Source organism: Mobula birostris, chromosome 5, assembly GCF_030028105.1.
Source record: "Mobula birostris isolate sMobBir1 chromosome 5, sMobBir1.hap1, whole genome shotgun sequence".
NCBI lineage: Eukaryota > Metazoa > Chordata > Chondrichthyes > Myliobatiformes > Myliobatidae > Mobula > Mobula birostris.
Genome location: NC_092374.1, coordinates 109,877,835 through 109,898,911, shown reverse-complemented (window position 1 = coordinate 109,898,911; position 21,077 = coordinate 109,877,835). Strand labels below are relative to the sequence as shown.

Sequence of the window (21,077 nt, the reverse complement as noted above, 5' to 3'; positions counted from 1 at the left end):
TATACATTTACATGGTTTTGGAACTTGCTGCAGTACATTGGTGTGACATGCAACAAAAAACAACAATGTACAAACACACATTTACAATGTAACAGTATTATAAAAAGTGGTTTAAAGTGTTTACAGTGCAGTGAAGTGACTGAGGTAATAGATGTGGGGTGTGTGTGAAGAGGGGTTAATTAGAATGGTTTTTACATGGTTCCTTAAGGTTGGTTATAGCCAGGGGTGGTAGTGAAGATAAACTCTCACTACCTATTAAGTCCTCCCAATGGTGTGAATCTCAAATATCCTCCGACAACCAAGTCTAGCTCCTGGCCTCCACGTGTGGCTTAGCTGCTCAGCCCAACAGAACCGTTTCTATAGACAGGATAAGGGGCAAAGGTGGCTTAAAACCAGTTGCTTTGGGCAGATGGGGCAGCTCATCCGGGAGAAGGAAAACTCTGATCTCAAACCTCCACTGCCACGTGGAAGACTTTTGGAGTAAACCTCATGCCCCCTCATGCGGAAGACTTTTGGAGTAAACCTGAGGAAAAATCCAGAGCTGGAGACCTTAAGGCAGTCTTACGTTGAGTTCAATGCTGTCTGTCAACTCCTGCAATGCCACTGGTGCCAAACTGTATGTCTTTGCTGTTTCTTCTTGTGGATTCATCAGTTGTGTGAAGAGGAGCAGCCTGCTACATGGGCAACAGCTTGCTCTCCACACTGTACTGCCCTGGCTTGCTCATCATGTAGGCAACTGGGATACAACATCCATAGTCAATCCTGACCAACAGAGGAACTCAGGTTTTACATGTCAGTTGGGAATCAAGAATCATTGAACCTGATGGTTATGCAGAACCCCCAGTACACAGATGAGTAATATTTTACTGTTTTTATATGGCGCTGAGCAGGCCCATCTGCCTCATGGAGCCACGTCGTGCCAGCAACCCCCAATTAAACAACCAACCGGACTGTGGGAGGAAACCGGAGCACCCAGAGAAAACTCACGCATTCTATAAGGAGGACGTACAGACTCATTACAGATGGCATTGGAATTGCATTCCAAACTCCGACGTCCCAAGCTGTAATAGCATCACGCTAACCGTTACGCTACGGTAGAACCCAATTGTTGCATTATCCAAGGTGTCATCATTTGGATTCACTTGTCAATGAGACAAAGTTAAGCAGAGAGACGCAAGACCACAGATGCTGAAATACCGAGCAATAATCAAATCACTGGAGGATCTGAGTGAATTAAGCAGTATCTGTGTAGATCGTGGGACAGCTGAGGTGGTGAAAAAGACTTTGCGCTTGCTGGAATTCATCGATCATACCGTTGGGTATTGAAGCTGTAATGTCAGAAATACTTGTGAAGTCACTATCCAAAGTTCAAGTAAATTTATTATCGAAGTACAAACAGTATATGTCACCAGATAGAACCCTGAGATTAATCTTCTGGGCATTCACAGTAAAAACAAGAAACACAATAAAATCAATGAAAGACCGCACCCAACATTACAGACGGACAAACAATGTACAAAGAGAGCAAACGATGGATATACAAAACAAAGATTGAAAAACAGACTTCAGTGTTCAGTTTTGATTACCCTGCTATAGGAAAGATGTTATTGAATTGGAAAGGGTGTAAAAAGGCTTACAAGGATGTTGCCAGAACACAAGGGCCCAAGTTTTAGAGAGAGGCTGGGCGGACTGAGACCTTTCTCCCTTGGAATGATGGAGACTGAGAGGGTATCTTATCGATGAATGTAAAATTGCAAGGGCCGTAGATAAAGCAATGGAGCTACTTTTACCCAGGGTTGGGGAATCAACAACTAGAGGGCATACATTTATGATGAGCGAGAAAAGACTTAATAGGAACTAGGGGGGTAAATTTATTGCACAGAGAGTGGTATGTAAGTGGAATAAGCTACCAGGGGAAGTGGTGGTGGCAGCTACAAAAAAGATTTAAACAAATACGAAATGCAGGGGTACCTCAACAGGTCAGGCAGCATTGAAGGAAATAAATAAGCAGTCGTGAAGAAAGCTCTCGGCTCAAAACACTGACTGTTCATTGATCTCAATAGATGCTGCCTGACCTGCTGAGTTCCTCCAGCACTTTGTGTGTGTTACTTTGGATTTCCAGCATCTGAAAAATTTCTTGTGTTTTCATTTTAAATAGCAGTTGGAAGGTATGGTGGAAAGGAAGGGTTTTGATGGATATGGGTTAAGCACTGGCAAATAGGATGAGTTTGGACAGACGTATTGGTTGGCATGGAGCAGCTGTGCCAAAGGATCTATCTCCATGGTGACTGATCCAAAGTGTCTCTGATAGTTCAAATCAGACCTCTGTGATTGAATTGAATTGACTTTATTTCTTACATCCTTCACATACATGAGGAGTAAAAATCTTAATGTTACGTCTCTGTCTGAATGTGCAATGTGCAATTTATAGTCATTTGTAATAAATAATATGTACAACAGGACAGTCAGTATAGCATAGAAATACAATTGTGTCAGTGTGAATTAATCAGTCTGATGGCCTGGTGGAAGAAGCTGTCCTGGACCCTGTTGGTCCTGGCCTTTATGCTGCGATACCATTTCCCGGACGGTAGCAGCTGGAACAGTTTGTGGTTTGGGTGACTCGGGTCCCCAATGATCCTTTGGACCCTTTTTACACACCTGTCTTTGCAAATATCACGAATGGTAGAAAGTTCACATCTACAGGTGCACTGGGCTGTCCGCACCACTCTCTGCAGAGTCCTGATATTGATCATCCCTTTCCATCGCAAATGCTCAGATTGTCTCCCTGAGACAAAATTAATCACTCTCTGGTTACTTAACACCATGTGTGAAGAGGAAGGTGGCTGGTGTTTCATGCAAAATACACTCAGTGGCCACTCTATTAGGTACACCCGTACATACCCTCATTATTACAAATATTTTATCAGCCAATCATGTGGCAACAACCCAATGCATAAAAGCATGCAGATGTTCTCAAGAGGTTCAGATGTTGTTCAGACCAAACATCAGAATGGGGAAGAAATGTGATTTAAGTGACTTTGACCATGGGATGATTGTTGGTGCCAGACTAGGTGGTTTGAGTATCTCAGAAACTGCTGATCTCCTGAGATTTACATTCACAACTGTCTCTGTAGTTTACAGAAAATGTTGCAAAAAACAAAAAAAGAATCCAGTGAGCAGCGGTTCTGTGGGTGAAAACGCCTTGTTAATAAGAAAGATCAGAGGAGAACGACCAGACTGGTTCAAGGTGACAGTAACTCAAATAACCGCACATTACAACAGTGGTGTGCAGGTGAGCATCTCTGGAGTGGATAAGCTACAGCAGCAGATGACCACGAACATCCACTCAGTGGCCACTTTATTTGGTATAGGAGGCACCTAATAAAGTAGCCAGTGACTGTAGATCACTCAATCTGCATTACAAAAGAAAGAATATATAGCAAGTTCTTCATTCATCACTGAGATGCACAACACAGGTGCTTCAGCGTAACAAGTCCTGTTTGTGAAATTTTGCTGTAGATAAATTGGTTATCATGCTTACTATTTATGACAAAGGTTATGCAGCAGTAGTAGCATCTAATTTGCTGGAGTTATGTGATAACTCTGTAAATAAAATTTCTCAGAAATTCTATTGGGCCTCACCGTGTTTATGCAGCAATTTATTAGAAAATTGATTGATGAAAGTGACAGGTTACTTAGTAGACCCTTAATGAAATATGCCAGTATGTTTCTGGATCCTCTGTATATTAATCCACAGACTTTCCTGACACATGCTGTGATCTCAGAGGTTGTGCTCTACTTCTGCAAGATCTATTACCCATCACATGGACACGTACATGCAGCAGCAGCAAATATAGAACATTGTACAGTACAGTACAGGAACAGGTCCTTTGGCCCACAACGTTGTGGCAAATGCATTAAGCTATGACTTTTAAACTTTAAACACAAGAGATTCTCTGCAGTTGCTGGAAATCCAGAGCAACAAACACAAAATGCTGGAGGAACTCAGCAGGTCAGGCGGCATCTATAGAGAGGAATAAATAGTCACTGTTTTGGGCCGAGCTGTCTTTCCTCTTGTGCCTGAACAATATCCATATGCTTCCATTCTCTGCATTTTCATGTGTTTATCTAGGAGCCTGTTGAACGAATCCATCGTACTTGTCACCATCTCCATTTTTGGCAGTGCATTCAGTGCATTGTGTTTAAAAAAAGTTTACCCCACTCATCTCCTTTGAACTTTTCACCTCTGCCCGCAAATGCTTGCCCTTGCAATTATACATTTCGACGCTGGGAGAAAAATACAGGCTGCCTATCGATGCGCTTTGGGGATGAAGGAGGATATTAGGTGACTTGATAGAGGTGTAACAGATGATAAGAGGCATAGATAGAATCGATAGCCAGAAACTTTTTCCTAGGGCAGAAATGGTTAATATGAAGGGGGGCATAATTTTAAGGAATGGGGGGGGGATGTCAGAGGTAGGTTTTTCACCTAAAGAGTGGTGGAGACACACTGCCAGGGATGGTGGTGAAAGCAGATACATTTGGGGCATTTGAGAAACTCTTAGATAGATGGGACATATGGATGATAGAAAAATGGAGGCGATGTAGGAGGGAAGGGTTAGAGCAGGTTAAAGGGTGGGCACAATATCACGGCCAAAGGGCTTGTTCTGTGCTCTATGCCTCTCAAAATTTTATAAGCTTTTATCCAATCTCCACTCGGACTCTGCCGCTCCAAATAAATCATCCCTCAATAACTCTCAGCAAATAATGCACGGATTGCACCCTCAACACTTAAAGTGGGTCTACCAGCCCAGGACCGAGGATATGGGTCCCATGAGATGACACAGCTCACTGACGGTCACTTGTTAGAGTCATAGTATCACACAGAGTGGAAATAGCCCAGCTGGTCTCCACACTGACCAGGGTGCCCCACTGAGCTAGCTTCACTTGCTCACACTTCTCCATAACCTTCCAAATCTTTCCTGCCCATGTACCTGTAACTGGTGTTAATGTACCTGTTCAGACAGGTGGGGTTCATCAGCCAAACTTGGCAGCTCATCTAGAAGGAAAACTCTGATCTCAAACCTACACTGCCTTGTGGCTATACCCACTCATGGGGAAAGTTTCAGAAGTAAATCCCGAGCTGGCTTCCCTAAGGCAGTCCTTCCTGGAGTTCAACACTGACTGGCAACTCTTGCTGTGCTGCTGGTGCCAAACTGTATCAGGCTCTGCTGTTCTTCTGGATTCATCAGATGCATGGAGAGGGGCAGACTACTGCATGGACAGCAGCTTACTCTCTATATCTTACCTCCTGGCTTGTGACAGCTAGGATGCGATATCCATGGTCAAACCCAGCAAATGGAGGGCCTTAATGTAGTTCCTTCAGCCACTCCTTAGATGTTGCCTGCCTTGATGGGTTCCTCCAGAACTGTGGTCTCCTGTGGCAATACTTAAGGACCACTTAGAACAAAACAACTTGCTGGATTGGCAGCTCACTAGCCACCCTGAATATACCACTATGACTAGCCCTCAGTGCTGTAGTGTACTGTCTACATAATGTACTACAGCTGCTCAGTTAGGTTACTCAACTTTCCAGCCTATGACCTCTGTTACCACATACTTATTTGAACATACTTTTCTGGTTCTCCACTGTCACTGGCTCTGAATCCTGGAGCTCTTTTGTGGCCCTCCATTTGTCGGGGTCAACCATGGAGGTTGTGCCTTAGCTGTCTATATTGTTGCCATCAATCAGTACGCAAGCCAGGGCAGTACAATACGGAGAGCAAGCTGTTGCCCATGCAGCAGTTGCCCCCTCTCTATGCAGCTGATGAATCCAAAGGAATGGCGGAGGCCCATGCAGTTTGACTCCAGTGGTGTTGGAGGACTTGCCAGTCAGCACTGAACTCAGCGAAAGACTGCCTTAGAGACTCCAGCCCCGGATTTTTCCACAGGATTTACTTCCAAAGCCTTCTCCATGAGTGGGTATAGCTGCAAGGCACCAGAGGTTTGAGACCAGAGTTTTCCTTCTTCTAGATGAACTGGCAACCATGGCCAACGAGCCCTATCTGTCCAGTGAAGCTCTCTATCCAAAATCTTTGTGGGGACATTTTCAGCAGATGGATTGTGGTAACTTAAGAAGATAACTCATTCTAGCCAGCTCAAGGTGGGCATAAAGTATTCGTTTTGCTTGAGATACCGAAACCACAGGGATGAATTTCAAAATTAGTGTCATGGAGTCAGAGAGTCACAGTGCACTCTGGCACAGAAGCCAGCTCTTCATCCCAACCAGTCCATGCTGAATTGTCCTTCTGCTAAGTCCCTTTGATCTGCATCTGGACCATGACCTCTATACTGTTCTTATTCATGTACTTATCCAAACATTACTTGAATATTACAATTAAATCTGCATCTGCTATTTCCACTGGCAGCCTGTACCACACTGGCATCACCCTCGGAGTGTAGAAGAGATCCCTCAAGATTCCCTAAATATTCCGCCTTTCACCTTTAGTTCTAGACTCACCTAAGGTCAGTAGAAAATGCTTGTTTGCATTTAGCCTATCTCTACCCCTCAGAAGGTGGTGGTTTGGAGATCCATCTTTACCATAGGAGGAGTAAGATGCTCCTTTCTTCTGCTAGCCTGCAGGTCACCTTTGGGTAAGGTGTAGCACCTGCTTAGCCCCCCCCCCCCCCCCCCCCGATCAGGGTCATGTGAAGCCATTAGTGCAGGTGGCAGACGGTCACATGAGCAGCTGGTGCACATCACAAGTCCTCTGACATTTGTCCATAAAACCATAAGACATAGGAGGAGAATTAAGCTATTCAGCCCATTGAGTCTGCTCCGCCATTCCATCAAGGCTGATCCCGGCTCTCACTCAACTCCATACACCTGCCTTCTCACCATATCCTTTCATAGCCTGATCAATCAGGAGACAATCAACTTCCACCTTAACTATACACACAGACTTGGCCCTCCACCGCAGTCTGTGGCAGAGCATTCCACAAAAGAGATTTATTACTTTTCGACTAAAAAAAAAATTCCTCCTTACCTCTGTTCTAAAGGGTCACCCCTCAATTTTGAGGCTGTGCTCTCTAGTTCTGGATACCTCCACCATAGGAAACATCCTCTCCACATCCACACGGTCTAGCCCTTTCAACATCCGGTAGGTTTCAATAAGATCCCCCATATTCTTCTAAATTGCAGTGAGTACAGGCTCAAAGCTGCAAAATGCTCCTTGTATGTTAACCTCTTTATTCCCAGAATCATTCTCATGAACCTCCTCTGGACTCTCCCCAATGCCAACACATCTTTTCTGAGATATGGGGCCTGAAACTGCTGGCAATACTCCAAGTGCGACCTGACTAGTGTCTTATAAACCCTCAGCATTCTCTCCTTGTTTTTATATTCTATTCCCCTTGAAATAAATGCCAACATTTCATTTGCCTTTTTTTTTACCACCACAGATTCAACCTGTAAATTAACCTTCTGGGTGTCTTGCACAAGGACTCCTAAGTCCCTCTGCATCTCTGATGTTTGAACCTTCTCCCCATTTAGATAATAGTCTGCACCATTGTTCTTTTTACCAAAATACATTATCATACATTTCCCAACACTGGGTTCCATCTGCCACTTTTTGCCCATTCTTCCAATTTGTCCATGTCCTGCTGCAATCATATTGCTTCCTCAGCACTTCCTACCCCTCCACCTATCTCTGTATCATCCACAAACTTTGTCATAAAGCCATCAATTCCATTATCTAAATCATTGACAAACAATGTGAAAAGTAGCTATCATAATACCAAACCCTGAGGAACACCAGTAGTCACCGCCAACCAACCAGAAAAGATCCCCTTTATCCCCACTTACTGTTTCCTGCCTGTCAGCCATTCCGCTATCCATGCCAGCATCTTTCCTGTAACACCACTGGATTTTATCTTGTTAGGAAGCCTCATGTGCGGCACCTTATCAAACATCTTCTGGAAATCCAAGTAAATGACATTCACTGCCTCTTCTTTGTCCACCCTGCTTGTTACTTCCTTAAAGAACTCTAACAGATTTGTCAGCAAGATTTCTCTTGACAGAAACCATGCTATCTTTGACTTATTTTATCATTAATCTCCAATTACCGCGAAACCTCATCCTTAATTATGGACTCCAACACTTTCCCAACCACTGAGGTTAGGCTAACTGGCCTATAATTTCCTTTCTTTTGCCTTCCTCCCTTCTTATAGAGTGGAGTGACATTTGCAATCTTCCAGTCCTCCGGGACTATGCCAGAGTCAAGTGATTCTTGAATGATCATGCCCAATGCATCTGTTATCTCTGCAGCAAACTCTCTTAGGACTCTGGGCTGTAGTCCACCTGGTATAGGTGACCTATCCACCTTAAGACCTTTGAGTTTGCCTGGCACTTTTCCTTTGTAATAGCAATGGCACTCACTCTTGCTCCCTGACACTCATGGACTTCTGACACACTGCTAGTGTCTTCCACAGTCAAGACAGATGCAAGGTACCCATCGTCATTTGAAGTACAGATGAAGCTCACCTAAGCTGGCTAATAATCTGAAAAGTAGTGGCTCTGTGTAAGAAATGACAGATTGTGATCAAACAGATGGGTGTGAAGGATTGACATTTAGAATACCAGCTGCTCATGAGGGCACAGCTGACACCAGGCAGACAATCTCTGAAGAGCATTGATACTGGCTGGGGTCACCCATCTTGCAAAGACACTGTCCAGAAGAAGGCAAAAGCAAACCATTGCCCAAAAAAAATTGCCAAGAACAATCATGGTCATGAGACCATGACCTTCAACTTCATACAACATGGCACATAATGATGATGATGATGATAATGATAATTTTGTGTACCTCTTTTCTAATCTCCCCCACTCTCCTGTGCAGCCGCAGTCCCAGCCTGTTCAACCATTCCCTATCACTCAGGTTATCAAGTCCTAGCAACATCCTTGTCAATTTTCTCAGTATTCGTTCAATCTGATTGATGTCTTTCCTGTAGGTGCGTGACCAGAAGTGCACATGATACACTAAGTTGTGCCTCACCAACATGACCACTAATCAAAGAACAGGGTGCCAACAGTCTTCAGCTGTTGAGCAAAGGAAGCAATAAAGTAATTGGCTGCATCTTTTACACTCACCTCCCCATTGACTTATTGGCAGAGATGTAAACTGCTCATCTGGTAATACCCACTGAATATAACCTCTGCTAATCCCTCACTTGTACACAGCCGCTGTGCCCTCACAAGCAGCTGCTATTCTAAATGTCAATCCTTCACACCCATCTGTTTGATCACAATCTGTCATTCCTTACACATAGCCATTATTTTTCAGATAATTAGCCAAGCTTTGGTGGGCTTCATCTGTACTTCACATGACAAATGTCACATTTGTGTGAAATATGATTTCATTAAACTACAACACAGCAGCTTCAGTTAAAAAATGGTTCTTTGTTCAAACCATTTCTTGCTTTTTTAAAAAATATAAAGGTTAACAGTAAGCTTGTTACCCCTGGGATTCTAACTGCTAGATTTTTTGTAGCTATGTCATAAACACAAGAGGGTATGCAGATGCTGGAAAAACAGAATAATACACACTGAATGCTGGAGGAACTTAGCAGGTCAGGCAGCAGTGATAGAGAGGAATAAAGAGTTGGTGCTTTAGGCCAATTCCTGATGAATGGTCCGATTAATAGATTAATTGATTACCATGGAACCAGGGCCAAATAATTAATAATTGTTTAATTAGCAATTGATAGGTTGTCTAAACAATGACTGTTCTCTCGGCATGACACTTCACTGCGCATACACTGGAGAATTCTGGAGTCATAAAATTAAGAAATTTTCAACACAAGCACACATTGGGCAGCCATTGTGATTTTGTTTTACATGTTATTCAAGATTCTCATTCTTCAGTAAATATTCTTAAAGGAAACAAAATGATTGTTACTCAGGATTTAATGCAGCATAAAAACCCACAATAAGTATTATAAACAATAAATATACTGTAAATGCAATGCTACAAAACAGATTGTACAAATAATGTTGAGTGTTGCCGAATGTAGATTAGATCAGCTTATAGGCATAGACTGATCATATAAAACCATAAGATAGAGAAGCAGAATTAGGCCACTCGGCTCATTGAGTTTGCTCCACTGTTCCATATGGCTGATTTATTATCCTTCTTAATCCCATTCTCCTGTCTTGTCCCTGTAACTTTTGATGCCCTGATTAACCAAGAACCTATCAACCTCTGCTTTAAATATACTTAATGACTTGGCCTGTAAGGCCATCCATGGAAATAAATTCCACAGATTCACCGCCATCCTTCTCATCTTTGTTCTAGGTGGATGCCCTCTATTCTGAGGCTGTGCCATCTGGTCCTGAACTTCCTCTCCATATCCATTCACTCCAGGCCTTTCAATATTCAATAGATTTCAATGAGATCCCTCCTCATTCTTCAAAACACTAGTGAGTACAGGCGCTGAGCAATCAAACGTTCCTCATAAGTTAACCCTTTCATTCCTGGAATCATTCTTGCAAACTTCCTCTGGACCCTCTCCAATGCCAGCACATCTTTTCTTACATTAGGGGTCCAAAACTGCTCACAATACTCCAAGTATCATCTGACCAATGCTTTATAAAGCTTCAGCATCACGACCTTGCTCTTATATCCTCGTACTCTTGAAATGAATGCCGACATTGCACTTGCCTTCTTTCGCACAGGCTCAACCTGCAAGTTAACCTTTAGGAAATCCTTCACAAGGACGGTCCAGTCTTTTGGCACCTATGATCTTTGAATTTTCTCCCCATTTAGAAAATAGTCTACATCTACCAAAGTGCAGGACCACACACATCCCTACACTATATTCCATTTGCCACTTCTTTGCCAATTCTATGACTGTGTCACAGTGTCATATAGTAATTCGCCTTGAGAGGAGGTATTATTCTCCTACGTTCCAAGGCAGAAGGAACTAGTGTCGGTGTTGGTGTCGGTATGAGGTGTGGCATGTAAGTGTAAAGTAGCAGTACATATGCGGATGAAGGGTGACAGTCATTCTGTGCACAGCAAACTCCTACAAACAAAACTATGATATAAACTTGATATTAACTTGATAATTTTGGTTTAGAGAAGCACCTTAACCAGTACACCAGAGAGAATTCATCTACTGGTCTTAAAATAGTGCAATGGGATCTTTGACAACAGGCTTGTAAGTTCAGAAACAAAGCTAGACTTAAATGTCTAGAATGATGTTGGAACTCAATTCTTTCTTACTGCCCTGAAATCACATTTGATCACCAAAGCTGGTTGTAGTCTGTATGGATTCATTTTGAGATATTTATCAGGAGAGTGTGTACGCAGGACCTTTAGCTTTGTTGAGGATCTCTCCCGTCCATCCCATAACCTCTTTGACCCCTATCATCAGGCTAGAGGTACTCTAGAATTAGGAGGGCTGTTAGGATGGAAAACAGCTTCTTCCTCCGTGCCATGAGACTACTGAACTCCTTGGCACTAGCTAGTAGCACTATGAAACACCAGTAGCATTATTCTGTTTACTATTTAACGTGTCATTAATGTATCTTCTGGAATATATTTTGTTATTTGTTCACTTATTTATAGTAATGTTACTTTACTGTGCTGAACAACCTGGTCTGGAGGAATACTGTTTTATTTGGTAGTATACGTGTATACGGTTAAATGACAATAGCCTTGAACTTGAAGTTAAAGTTGATCTGGACACAGTCACTTCATATAAATCAATGATGATTATTATGGAACTAGGGAGTAATTTTGATTGTTCCCCTGGTTTTTGCAGGACCAATGATACAGGGATCCTTTCATACAAAGACCACTTGCCTGTGACTCAAATTATTATTGGAGACATTAACAAGATGAACTCAGAAGCCATCTTCAAGCTTGGACCGTTACGATGCCATGGTGATGGTAAGTATCCATCAGTTAATTTCAGTAAGTTGTTTCTTGAAAGTTTGGATAAAACTAATTGTAGCAGTCTTTTCCCCAGGGTAACTGAGTCTAAAACTAAATAGCATAAATTATTGTGAAAGGGGAAAGGTTTTTAAGGGATCTGAAGAGCATCTTTTCATGCAGCAGGTGTTGAGTATATGGACTGAGATGCCAAAGGAAGTGGTTGAGACAGGTAATATGGTACATTTAAGAAGCACTCAGATAGGTACATGGATGATTCTTTATTCAACCATTTCTTGCCTTTTTAAGTTAACAGTAAGCTTGTTACCACTGGGATTCTAACTGTGAGGTTTTTGCAGTTACATCATAAACACCCCAATAACCATACTCCACTCACCAACACCTTGAAAAATCCTTGAAAAATTAAATCAAATTATTTAGATAAGATCTCAGCTTAACAAAACCATGCTGACTATCTTTATTCAATCCCTGCCTCTCCAAGTGCAGATTATTTATGACCCTCAGAATATCTCCAGTAATTTCTCTACCACTGGTGTTAAACTCACAAAGCTGCTTTATTTGGCTGATCCTTTCTGGAATGAAAGTACCACATTTTCTGTCTGCCTGGAACAAAAAAACTGACACATGTGACATACAGTATCTTTCATGGCCAGAGAAGATCTGGAATTTCCAATAGAGCCTAGCAACCTTACCCCCGCCCCCACTGCAGCTTGGGAATTTTCTCAACAGACGCTGGGGCTCACCCACTTTTGACAAACTTCTATAGATGCACAGTGGGAAGTATCCAAACTGGTTGCATCACAGCCTGATATGGAAAACCAATGCCCAGGAATGAAAAAAAAGACAACAGAAAGTGGGGGACAGAGGCCCAGCCTGTCACAAGCAAAGCCCTCTCCTCCATTTACATTTATATGGAGCACTGAATTAAGAAAGCATCATCAAAGATCTCTGTCAATCTAGACCATGTTCTCTTCTTGCTATACCATCAAGCAGGAGATACACAAGCCTTAGCGACCATACCACCAGGGTTCAGGAACAACTATTGCCCTACAACTACTAGGCTCTTGAATCACCTTGGATAATTTCTCTCATCACAATTCTGAATTGATTCTATGACCTACAGACTCATTTTCAAGGACTCTTTACTACTCGTTCTCATTATTTTTTTTATTTGCACTTTTTTTTGCACATTGTTTGTCAATCATTCTTTAAATAGCTCAAAAAGTTCCAAGTACCAGTATTCAACTATCAGAGTTCCATTCCCAAAGCTTTCTGTAAGAAGTTATTATATTCTCCCAGTGACCATGTAGATTTCCTCGGGGAGCTACAATTTCCTCTCACAGTCCAAAGATGCACAGGTTAGGGCGAGAAGGCAGTGGGTGTGTTATGTTGGTACAGGAAGCATGGCATCACTTGCAGGCTGCCCCAGCACACATTCAGCCTGTGGTGCTCATTGATGCAAACAGTGCATTTCACTGTGTTTTGATGTTTTGATGTACATGTGACAAATAAAGCTAATCTTTAAATTTTTAATCTTTAGAATATAGAACTGCGCTAAACATGATACCTAATAAAATAAATCTCTTCTGACTCTACACAGTACATATCCTTTCATTCCCTGCAAACACATATGTTGATAAAACAGCCTTTTAAATGCCACTCTTGAAGTTCATAAGTTCAAAGTCAATTTATTATTTTAGTACATATATGTCACCACATACAACCTTGAGGTTCATTTTCTTGTAGGCATTCACGGTAAATACAAAAGAAACACAATAGAAACAATGAAAGCACACACAACAAAAGACAATAAACTCAGAAAATACAAAGAAGAGAAGAGGGTAGTAATAATAATAATAATAAATAAATAAGTAAGCAACAAGAATCAAGAACATTAAAAGTGAGTCTATAGGTTGTCCATAGGTTTTGGAATCAGTTCAGTGTTGGAGTGAGTGTAGTTATCCCCTCTGGTTCAAGAGCCTGATGGTTGAAGGGTAATAACTGTGCCGAACCTGGTTGTGTGGGACTTGACTTGAGGCTCCTGTACCTCCTTCCCAATGGCAGCAGTGAGAAGACAGCGTGGAATGGAGGGTGGAGGTCAGTCCTATTACATCCTATCTCCCTGCAATCTATTCCTGTTAACATGCCGATTAATTCCTTGCTAATTCTCCAACCATTCACCTACACTGGGACAATGAACAGTGGCAAATTATACCAATAACCAGGATATTGCTAAACTGGCAGCACTCCGTCTTCTGTTCCGAAATCTCCTCTGTTCCATTTATTCTTCAGTCATAAGCTTTTCTCTTTTGCTCAGTGCCTGCAAACTGCTGAACTATGAAAGCTGCACCTACAAAATAGATAAGGTTGTTAAGAAGGCATATATTGTCTTGCCTTTCATTAGTCGGGGAATTGAATTAACCTGGTTAGACCACACAGGAATATTTTATTCAGTTTTGGTCTCCTCATTATAGGAGGGATGTGTAAACTATAGAGAAGATGCAGAGGAGATTTACCAGGATGCTGCCTAGACTAGAGAGCAGGTCTTATGCAGGTAAATGAAGTGAGCTGGGGCTTTTCTCTTTGGAGCATGGGAGGATGAGAGGTCACTTGACAGAGGAGTACAAGATGATAACAGGCAGAGATTGAGTGGATAGCCAGAGGCATTTTTCCCAGAACAGAAATGGCTAACGCCAGGGGGCATAATTTTACATTGATTGGAAGGAAGTATAAGGGAGGATATCAGGGGTAAGAATTTTCCCCAAAGAGTGTTAGGTGTGTTGAACACACTGCTAGTGGTAGTGGTAGAGGTAGATACATTAGGGACATTTAAGAAGGTGCATGGATGACAAAATAATGAAGGGCAATGTATGAGGAAAGGGTTAGATTGATCTTAGAGTAGTTTATAAGGCCAGCATAACATTATGTGCTGGAGAGACTTGCTGTGCTGTAGTCTATTTTCTATGTTCTATGTTCAAAAATGCTGGAGATACTCAGCAGGACAGGCAGCATCTATGGAAGGAAATAAACAGTTGACTTTCAGCCCAAAACCCTTCATCAGGATTGTTGAGTTCCTCAAGCATTTTGTGTGTATTACTCAAGATTTCCAGCATCTACAAAATCTCTTGTGTATCTGAAGTATGCAAGTACTTAGTCTCTAAGTACCTGGAAGTTTGTGAATGAGGCAGTAAGGTATTGATCAATCTGCTCACTTGGGTTGATCTGAATGTCTCAGTGGAACAGGTACCTGGATAGGAAATATGTCAAAGATATAAGACAAGCACAGGGAAGGGGACTAGCTCCAGTAGACATCATGGACAATTGAGCTGAAGGTCCTTGCTCCGTGTTTTCTAAGTCTAGGTCACTATGATACTATCTTGAGTAAAAGTGTGGAATTATCCCAGTATCCCGCCTGATATTCATCTGCAAAGGATATACATGTAACTCCTATTCCGTGACCAAGTACTTTCTTACTTCATTACCAGAACTTCATGGAATTTTCATCCAGAAACCTTCCAAACTAAGCTGTTCCCGTCGTGTGCAGTCACACACTGAAATTCAGAGCCTCTGAATACAAAGACATCCCTTTTTGAAAAGAGATGAGAATGAATTACTTTAGCCAGAGGGTGGTGAATCTGTAAATTTTATTGCCACAGATGGCTGAGGAGGCCATAAGACCATAAGACATAGGAATAAAATCAGGCCATTCAGCCCATCAAGTCCACTCTGCTATTTCATCGTGGCTGATCCCAGATTACATTCAACTCTATACACCTACCTTCTAGTCATATCCTTTGATGCCATGACCAATCAGGAAGCTATCAACTTCCGTTTTAAATGTACCCATGGACTTGGACTCCACCGCATTCTTTGGCAGAGCGTTCCCCTGATTCAACATCCTTTGGCTAAAAAAATTGCTCCTTACTTCTGTTCTAAAAGGTTGCCCTTCAATTTTGAGGTTGTGTTCCATCAGAGGAAACATCCTCTCCACATCCACCTTATCTAGTCTTTCAACATTCGGTAGGTTTCAATGAGATCCCCATACATTCTTCTAAATTCCAGTGAGCACAGGTCCAAAGCTGCAAAACACTCATCATATGTTAACTCCTTCATTCTGGAAATCATCCTCGTAAGCCTCCTGTGGACTCTCTCCAATGACAACAGGTACTTTCTGAGATATAGAGCCCAAAACTGTTGACAATACTCCAAATGTGGCCTGACTAGTGTCTTATAAAGCTTTTGCATTATCTCCTTGTTTTTGTATTTTATTCCCCTTGAAAGAAATGCCAACATTGCATTTGCCTTGGTTACCACAGACTCAACCTGTGAATTAACCTTCTGGGAGTCTTGCACAAGGACTCCGAAGTCCCTTTGCACCTCTGATGCTTCCCCGTGTAGCTATTAGTCTGCACTATTGTTCCTTTTACCAAAATGCATTATCATATATTTCCCAACACTATAGTCCATCTACCACTTTTTTTGCCCATTCTTCTAATTTATCCAAGTCCTGCTGCAATCACATTTCTTCCTCAGCACTACCTACCCCTCCACCTATCTTTGTATCATCCACAAACTTTGCCACAAAGCCATCAATTCCACTATTAAATCATTGAAGAACAATGTGAAAAGCAGCAGTCCCAATATTGACCCCTGAGGAACACCACTAGTTGCCAGTAGCCAACCAGAAAAGGCCCCCTTTATTCCCACTTACTGCCTCCTGCATGTCAGTCTTTCCTCTATCCATGCCAGGATCTTTCCTATAACACCATAGGATTTTATCTTGTTAAGCAATCTCATGTGATGCAACTTATCAAATGCCTTCTGAAAATCTAAGTAAATGACATTCACTGCCTCTTTTTTGTCCACCCTGCTCAAAGAATTCTAATAGATTTGGCAGGTAAGATTTCCCTTTGCAGAAACCATGCTGACCTTGACTTACTTTATCATTAGTCTCTAAGTACCTGGAACTTCATCCTTAATAGTGGACTCCAACACTTTCCCAGCCACTGAGGTTGGGCTAACTGGCCTATAATTTCCTTTCTTTTGTCTTCCTCCCTTCCTAAAGAGTGGAATGTGATCTGTAATTTTCCTGTACTCCAGGAACATGCCAGAATCAAGTTATTTCTTGGAAGATCATGACTAATGCATCCATTATCTCTTCAGCAACCTCTTTCAGGACTTTGGGATGCAGTCCATCTGGTCCAGGTGACTTAACCATCTTAAGACCTTTGAGTTTGCCTGGTACTTTTTGCTTTGTAATGTCAGTGGCACTCACTCCTGCCCCCTGACCCTCACAGACCTCTGGTATACAGCTAGTGTCTTTCACAAAAATACTGAAGTAAAGTACCCGATAAGTTCATCTGCCATTTCTTTGTCCCTCATTACTGCCTCACCAGCATCATTTTCCAGTGGTCCAATATCATCTCCCTTTTATTCTTCACATAACTGAAAAAAACTTTTTGTATCCTGCTTTATATTTCTGGCTAGTTTGCCCTCATATTTCATCATTTCCCATCTTACAGCTTTTTTAGTTGCCTTTTGTTGAATTTTAACAGCTTCCCAATCATCCAACTTCCCACTCACTTTTGCTACATTATATGCCTTTTCCTTGGCTTTTACACAGTCTTAACTTCCTTTATCAGCCACGGTTGCCTAGCCCTGGCATTTGAGAACATCTTCCTCTGTGGGGCATATCTATACGGCGCCTTGTGAACTATTCCCAGAAACTTCAGCCTTCTCTGCTCTGCCTTCATCCCTGCCTGTATTCTCTTCCAATCCACCTGGGCATGCTCCTCTCCCAAATTTCTCTGTAATTCCCTTTATCCCATTGCAATACTGATACATGTGAGTTATTCTTTTCCCTCTCAAATACAGTATTAATTCAATCATATTATGATCACTGCCTCTTAAGGGTCCCTTTATGTTAAGCTGACTAATACAATTTGGGTTATTACACAACATCCAATCTAAGATAGCTTTTCCCTGAGTAGACTCAAGTACAAGCTACTCAAAAAAGCATCTCCTAGGCATTCAGCAAATTCCCTCTTATGTGATCCAACACAAACCTGATTTTTCCAATCCCCTTGCATATTAAAGTCCCCCATTACAACTGTGACATTACCCTTATTAGATGCCTTTTCCAGCTCCCTTTGCAATCTCAACCCCACATCTTGGCTATTATTTGAAGGCCTATATATGACTCCCATAATGTGCTTTTTTTTACTCTTGCAGTTTCTTGTTAATCTCTGACCCTATGTCACCTCTTTTTAAAGGCGTAATTCTATCTCTTACCAATACAGCCAGAACACTGCCTATGCCTTCCTACCTTTCCTTTCCATACAAAGTATATCCTTTGATGTTAAACTCCCAACTATGACTCTCTTCCAGCTATGATTCGGTGATGTCCACAACAGCATACCAACCACTCTCTAACTGTGCCATGAGTTCATCCACTTTATTGCGAATGCTACGTACATTTAAATACAACACCTTCAGTCCTGCGTTCTTTGCCCTTACGAATTTTGCTACTGTGGTACAACTTAACTCTTTGCTCTGTCAGCAGCTGTGCCTAATCATTGGCTTGTCCTTCTTTACATTCATATTATATAATCCACTTGTAATCCTGCTGGCTCTATCCAACAGCTCTAATAAACCTAACCACAAAGATATTGGTCGCCATCAGATTCAAGTGCAACCCGTCCCTATTGTTCAGGTCACACCTGCCCCAGAAGAGGATCTGAAATCTGAATCCCTGCCCCCACTCCAATTCTTGAAACCCACACATTTATCTGCCACCTCATTCTATTCTTATCCTCCCTGTCTCATGGCACAGGCAGCAGTCCGGAGATAACCAGCCTTGAGGTCCTGATACTCAGCTTCCTTCCTAACTCCCTGTATTCTGTTTTCCAGACCTCTTTCCTTTCTCTACCCATGTCATTGGTACCAATATGTATCATGACTTCTGGCTGCTCACCCTCCCTTTTTCAGGATATTGTGGATGCGTTCAGAAACATCATGGACCCTGGCACCTGGGAGGCAAACTACCATCTGAGTTTCCTTTTCACAGCTACAGAATGGCTTATCTCTCTCCTTGACTGTAGAGTCCCCTATTAGTGCTACCATCCCCTTCAGTTCCCTGCCCTTCGGAGTCACAGGTACAGACTCAGTGGCAGAGGCACGACCACTGTTGCTTCCCCCAGGTATGTCATTCCCCCCCCCCCCCCCGCCGCAATAGTACTTAAAATGGAGTACTTATTGTTGAGGAGGATAGCCACAGAGGTGCTTGTCACAATCTGATGTTCTCCCATCCCTCTCCTGACACCCATTTTTCTTTCTCCTATAGCCTTGAGGTGACCACCTCCCTGTAGCTCCTGTCTATCACCTCCTAACAAGCCAATGGTCATCGAGCTGCAGCTCCAGTTCCCTAATACGGTCTATAAGGAGCTGCATTTCGATGCACCTGGTGCCATTGTGGCCATCAGGGAGGCTGGGAGTCTCGTGGAAATGCCACATCTGACACTCAGAACATAATACTAGCTCTGCAGATGTACCCCCAATTCTCTCAAGAGTTAATTCAGAAAAAAAGAAGAAATAAAGAATGAACTTATCTACTTACCTTGCCTGTGCCTGTTCTTGAAGAAGCCCTGTTGAGCCAAAGCCTTACTACTCTGATGATAACCGCTCCCATGATGACCGCCCTGCGAGGTGGTACCTCTCTTTTATATAGACTAGCTTTTTAAAGCTCTTCACTAGACTTGCATGGGATCGCTTCTCTGTGTCTGCGCAGTACTCCAATCAATGACTCCCTCTGAAAAAACTTCCTGCTTTTTAAGGATCTTCGCTAGACTTGCACGGAAATGTTTTTCCTGCGGCTGCACAATACTCCAGTAGGCCAAGTCATTGGATATATTTAAATCAGAGGTTGATAGTTTCTTGATTAGTAAGGGTGTCAAAGGATACGGGGAGAATGCGGTTGAAAGGGTGAGAAGGATAGTAAATCAGCCACATCGGAATGGTGGAAATGTCTTGATGGGTTGAATGGCCTCATTCTGCTCCTATGTCTTTGGTCTTAGTGTAAGCTATGCAGGTGCTGGAAGCATGGCAACACTTGCAGGCTGGACCCAAGTCAATCCTCACTGATTTGATTTGACACAAACAACTCATTTTGTTGTACGTTTCAATTTACACGCGAGAAATAAAGCTAATCTTTAATCTCATCTTGCCTCCGTTCTGTTCCGCTACCTTTCATGAGTGTTTGGGTTGCTGAGCACTCTATATGCTTCATCCAACTACTTAATTTCATTCTGAAAATATTCATATTCGTATCACATTTCAATAAAATTATCTCTAATCTATTTTTAAAAATCTGTTAACTGTGTGGTAATAATTTGATCTATCCTTTGATTGACATCAATCAAAATATTATATTAATGAATACAGTTTAGGCAGAAACATTTGCCAGCACGTGCTTGGAAACCATATTATGTTTAGCGTTGTGTGCGCAAACATAAATTAAGATGGTGTGTAACTGGATTACTTTGAGTAAATTCTTCAACAAAGTAATGGAGGGTTCCTTGAGGGTAACTCAGCTGATGTGTATCATAAACTTTGACTAAGTATCATGTAATAGATTTTCCGACACAATTGAAACCATTGGGATTGTAGGAACTTCAGTGGCATGGTTACAAGACAATAAAAGGAAGTCACTGAAACAGATCCTTCGACCCATCTAGACCGTGTGGGCTGGTTTTCTGCCTAGTTCCATTTACCTACTCTTCAAACTCCTCCCATCCATGTTCCTATCCAATCTTCCCTTTAATATTGCAATTGAACCTGCACCTATCACTCATGCTGGCAGCTCATTCCACACTAGCACTACTTTCTGAGTGAAGGAGTTTCCCCTCAGATTCGCCTTAAATATTTCACCTTTCACCCTTAACCTATGACTTCTTGTTCTATTTTCACCCAACCTCCTGGGAGAATGTAGTAATTGTTGTTCTGTCTATGGAGATGTCTGCATCAAGCTCTCCAAGGAGTAACTGTGAGAAATAATTCTCCTTTTGAAATATATAAATAATTTGGACTGAGTTATTTTCGCTATAATCTTCTTGTTTACAGATGAGC

The 21,077-nt window shown here is 42.1% G+C and overlaps 1 protein-coding gene across 1 annotated transcript in view; it reads left to right on the top strand.

The window, feature by feature from the left end:
• Positions 1 to 21,077, top strand: part of LOC140198396 (contactin-associated protein-like 5) — a 1,159,251-nt gene that overhangs the window by 830,471 nt on the left and 307,703 nt on the right. The window contains exon 15 of the mRNA XM_072259489.1: positions 11,824 to 11,951. Coding sequence (XP_072115590.1) covers positions 11,824 to 11,951 — 128 coding nt within the window. The remainder of the gene's footprint in view (positions 1 to 11,823; positions 11,952 to 21,077) is intronic.